A 5,160-nucleotide genomic window follows, 5' to 3' on the forward strand; every position below is an offset into this window, starting at 1 on the left:
TAGCTCATGCACGCATTGAGTGAGTCTTTTGAATATCCCCCAGCCACTTCCCATCCTCTGTTACTTGCTGGATCACTTCATTTCTAATCATCTAGCGGTTTCGTGGCAAGTTTAATCGCTCAGCTTTTATTGGTCCCCGCTAAAATATCCATCTTCGTACACACGGAATATGCATACGGCCTTGGGCTGCGTGCGTGTAATCTAACTTCATATACTTATCTATCTGTATTATATTTCAGGGGTACTCCTTCCCCGTGGATATGTGGGGCTGTGGGGTGATCCTGTACACGCTGCTTGTAGGGTTCCCGCCCTTCTGGCATAGCAACCGTATGGTGCTGATGCGTTTGATCATGCGTGGTAAGTTTGAATTCCTCTCGCCGTATTGGGACAATGTGAGTGACGAGGCCAAAGACCTTGTGAGCAAACTGCTGGCGGCCGACCCGAAGCAACGCCTGACAGCCACAGAGGTAGGTGGATTGTTCGAGCGTACACAGCGTGTACCATGGCTACTGTGGTTGCACAGAACTATCTGTCTGTTTGTTGGGGTGTGTGAGCGAGTTGTTTTGGCACGTGGGTAGATACATATGGGTAATCTCGGGTGTGCTCTAGGCCAAAAGTCTCTTCTGAAGCGGCTGCCTTGCCCTTAGATCTTGAACATATGTACTTCGGTGTGTTTTGTAGTACTGTTGTGTGGTGTGTTGTACCTTGTTGCTGGCCGATGCTAGTACAAGTCGACCTGATGCCGTTGTAAGGTAGCACGTGCACATCAGTAGCGTTCATTCCTGTCTGTACCGTATTGCGTGTATGGCCCCGTGAGATCCACAGCGTGTGTATCTGGGCATAGACACCGAACTTACGCGCTGGGCACTGCTGGAAGCATAAACGTGTGTGTCTCGGGATAGGAAGAAATAACATACACTTGTGCGTGTTCACACCCTATTCTATCCGCGGGCCATTACAACACCTGGACCACAATACACATACCGTACTACTCTGCTGACACACAAACCGCACATCGTACGGCTCCCACTCTCTCAGGCCATAGGTCACCCGTGGATGGTTTCCGCTTTGGAAAGTTCGGTACCAGGCCTACCCCGGGTGACCAGTCGACTGAAGATCGCAGCACTGGCAGTCATGGCGGTCAATAGGTTCAAGAGCACCATCAAGAATGCCATAGATTACTCCGAGACCGAGGAAGAGGGTATGACGAGTGCGGAGCAAATAGAGGGGCCGGAGCAAGTGTTGGCTAGTGGTTCACAGGTATGTAGGGTATGTGTGTTATATAGGGTATGTCATATGTGTTATGTAGGTTATATCATATATGATATGTAGGTTATATGATATGTGCTATGTCATATCATATATGATGTGTAAGTTATATCATATGTGTTATGTAGGGTATATCATATGTGCTAGATAGTTTGTATTATGTGTTATAGATTATAGCATATGTGTTATGTAGGTTATATCACATGTGTCATGTAGGTCTTATCATATGTGCTGTGTAGGTTATATCATGTGTTATGTGGGTTATATCATATGTGTTATGTAGATCATATCATATGTGTTGTGTAGGTTATATCAAGTGTTATGCAGGTTACATCATATGTGTTATGTAGGTTTTATCAAAAATGATATGCAGGTGATATCATATTTGTGGGTGGTGTCCCATTCTCTAGTGGGTGGAGTGGGCCAGAGTCACGCGTTGCCGATTGCTGGAGACATATGAACAGCTTCGCTCTGTTCGTTCAACGCTCATTGGAGTCAGTGTGTTCCAATGCGTATCGTGTGAATCAGTGGCCATTGACGCCACATCAATAGCACTCTGCTTAGCCTCGTCACCTGCTCTTAACGCGTTCAATGTGCTTCAACGTTGTCGGTCTGTGTTTCATCCATCCATATGCTCGTGGGTATGTTGCACACATGTTTGTAAACCAAGTCCCATTCGCCCACTAGCGTATGCTATAGCACAGTTTATACTGTCTACTGCAACGGCCCTATATATAGTTTGTAGTGTCTATACACCCCAAGCATCCCATCACCTCATTAGCTCCTGCTGATGCACCGAACTTTTTGTCTGTATCATCGGATCGACTATCGCAAACCAAGTCTCTATCCCCTCCCCTTCCCGAATACATGCTAACACCCACCATCCACCACCCCTGGTATCTACCATCGCTTCACTAATCCACCTCTCTGCACCCACAGACGAGCATGTCGGCTGGCCGTGCCTTTAGTCTCACTGCAGGGCAGTACCCTGTGAGTGTCACAGATAGCATGTACAAAGAACCCAGAGTAAGGAAAGCCATCGACGAGTGCGCGTTCCGGTATGTTCTGTTGGTCGAGGCGTTGGGCCTGTGCGATGGATGGGGCTGTGTTTTTTCGCGGGAACAACAGCGTGGGTCCTACGCAGAGCGTTTGTTGACTGTGTGACTGTGTGTGTGTATGTGTGTGTAAGGTGGGGGGGGGGCGTTAGGGGTGAGGAGTATGCCTGATGAAAGCTTACTGCATAGGCCGTCTATATCACGGCACAATCTGACCTTATTCTATGGCAAGCGGCCTCCCAATACAGCACCGAAGGAGCTGCCATCCCAGCCCAGACGAGAAAGAAAGGGACACAAACGCACCTCTGCGTTGCAGTTCTTAGTTATTGTTGCGCGAACTAGACCATAACTAAAACCCAACATAGAACTAGAACATAACCCAAGAACAGTCAAGTGTTGGGTGCCTGAGCCGTCATGTATTGCCACACTGTCTGTAGCAATTGACCTGGATACAACCAACCACAACACCTCTATGGTGGTGCGTGGCACTCGTATTTCTGCCATAGCTATTCCAGCTGTGTCAGATATACCAATCTTGGGCCCGAAGTACATATACGTCGGTGCCCTAAGCCGAAACCTGCTAGACCCACCGGGTTCTGTGGCATTTTTCTTCTTTGTCATCCGTTCATCCATTCTCTCGCCCATCCGAACATGCACTGCAGGATATACGCCCACTGGGTCAAGAAAAGCAACGCACAGAATCGCGCCGCCTTGTTCGAGAACTATCTTGTATACCATACGAACTAGGCAAGCCATTTAATAATATTAAACCTCTTAGCAATAACGTAATCTCTCGAACTGGACAAGCCATTTAATATGATTAAACCTCTTAGAAATATCATGATCTCTTGCACTAGACAAGCTATTTCACATGATTAAACCTCTTAGAAATAATGTAATCTCGGCCCTTGAGGTTTCTGGCTTCGCGAGCTTCTTTTGTTCTTGTAAACATATTATCTTGCCTGGGCGCAAGTCATGGTTGGTCACTATATTTCATCCGATAGATCGAGTCCGTGGTGGAGGTTAGAGTATGAGACAATCTCTCCATGGTGATTCAGGTATCGACAATGTCATTCGGCGCATTTCAAACCTATCTGAAACATTCAAACGTTGATATCATGTTTTGGCTTTTAAGTGTGTGCCCCGTAGTACGAGAACAGCAAAGCTTAGTACAGAACGCCATCAGTCAGTTTCCAAGCGAAACTAGGTGGGATGTTGATGTGTGTAAATAAATACTATATGCATGAAAGCATAAGTCAGTTTCCAGGAGAAACTAGGTGGGATGTTTATGTGTGTAAATAAATACATTTGCATGAAGGCATACATGCATGAACTGGTGGTCGATTGAGCTATCGTTCTAAATATATTCAGATTGCGTTGGCAAGCACTCCTCGTGCGATTTTAGACCAGCCAGTTACACACATGCAAATTCAAATAAACTGAATGCCACGCCTAGGGTGGCGTATGAGTGTCAGTAAACGATTATATACCCAGACGGTCAGAACTTTCTCAACAAGGTCCAGCGCCGCTCAATTTCTTATCTGTGAACACCATCACCATGTGTATAAGTCATATGAATATCATTTGCCTTTGTAGATCACTTTTGTGTACCTTTGTATATTTGTACCTTTATATCTATTCGACTACGGATACATTCGAGAAGTCCTAAACAAGTACTGCTTATTGACTGACAGACTGGCGGATCTCACTAAATATTAGCCATTTGATCTGAAGCGGCATATCAAAGTTATACTGACCTACGAACCCTATACCTAGTAAATAAGAAACATCAAATGTCAGCGAATCCCACGTACCCATTACCGGGTGCTCCTTGCAAAGCACAATGAACTCTCAGTGTTCGTGTGCCAGTCTGGAGTGTACGGAAGTGCATACATCTGCAACGCGACTATCTATTCTACTATACAGGACACACACTCAATTTTCGTCCTGAAACAATGTCAACTAAGTAATCATCGCACTATATGATATATTGCGGTGACCACTGTTTGCTGATGCCCGTGTACTTTGCTATCTACCGTGTAGGTATGTGCATCCTTTGCCTTGTTCACTACAAATGCGGGCAAGAATGCAACGTACGGTGAGAGTTATCTCCAAGATATTGGAAACCAAGGGACAGTCATGGACTCTAATAGACTCGTTGGTCGCTTTATACCTGAAACAATAGACATGTATGTTTTATATAACAATACATGGCCTTCTAAAATGAACATTGTAAATATATGAGTATATCATGATGTGGATTCATGGCCCTCTGCAAAGGTCGCCGGACCGCCACCAGCTGACCAGAGATAATAGATCTACCGCGGATCCTTATTTGGTAATTCTAGGGTATCACTACTCTAGGGTTCCTTATTCAGATTTTATCATAGCCTCCGTGTCCTATGTAATTATTTTAGGTGGCTATTTTATTATGGGTTCGTATATATTCTACTAAATATCAGGGGGTGATTGTACTCGCATACATACATAAACGCATGCAACCAAGTGTACTACCAGACATAGCACGTGTTAAAAAAATGTTCGCTCTCCTCACAGCAGAGCGGTTGCTAGGTGGCCTTCGCTTCTTGGCACTAAAACGACCAGCTTTTGTTTCTACGCTCAGAGCAGCGTTGTTACAGGTATGATAGAGAACAACTATGTTTAGGCACATGCATTTTTTTTAGTTTGGAGCTATTCTATAGAAATGCATACATGAGTGTATTAAAAAATAGAAGTAATTTATTATGGCTATACCACTCTACACACACACAAACACACACACACATATATATATATATATATATTATGGATACATAAATACATACATACATACAAG

The 5,160-nt window shown here is 44.7% G+C and overlaps 2 protein-coding genes across 2 annotated transcripts in view; both read left to right on the forward strand.

Annotated features, from left to right (window-relative positions):
• The window catches only part of SARC_01965 (hypothetical protein), a gene marked incomplete at its 5' end in the record, with an annotated part of 5,686 nt that extends 2,536 nt beyond the window's left edge, over positions 1-3,150 (forward strand). The window contains 4 exons of the mRNA XM_014304283.1: positions 240-467; positions 1,039-1,260; positions 2,209-2,327; positions 2,987-3,150. Of these exons, the coding sequence (XP_014159758.1) occupies positions 240-467; positions 1,039-1,260; positions 2,209-2,327; positions 2,987-3,071 (654 nt within the window). The 3' untranslated portion in view covers positions 3,072-3,150. The remainder of the gene's footprint in view (positions 1-239; positions 468-1,038; positions 1,261-2,208; positions 2,328-2,986) is intronic.
• Positions 3,151-4,861: 1,711 nt separating this feature from the next.
• The window catches only part of SARC_01966 (hypothetical protein), a gene marked incomplete at its 5' end in the record, with an annotated part of 9,942 nt that continues 9,643 nt past the window's right edge, over positions 4,862-5,160 (forward strand). Inside the window, one exon of the mRNA XM_014304284.1 lies at positions 4,862-4,963. Within this exon, the coding sequence (XP_014159759.1) occupies positions 4,862-4,963 (102 nt within the window). The remainder of the gene's footprint in view (positions 4,964-5,160) is intronic.

This window comes from Sphaeroforma arctica, assembly GCF_001186125.1.
Source record: "Sphaeroforma arctica JP610 unplaced genomic scaffold supercont1.84, whole genome shotgun sequence".
Taxonomy (NCBI): domain Eukaryota; class Ichthyosporea; order Ichthyophonida; genus Sphaeroforma; species Sphaeroforma arctica.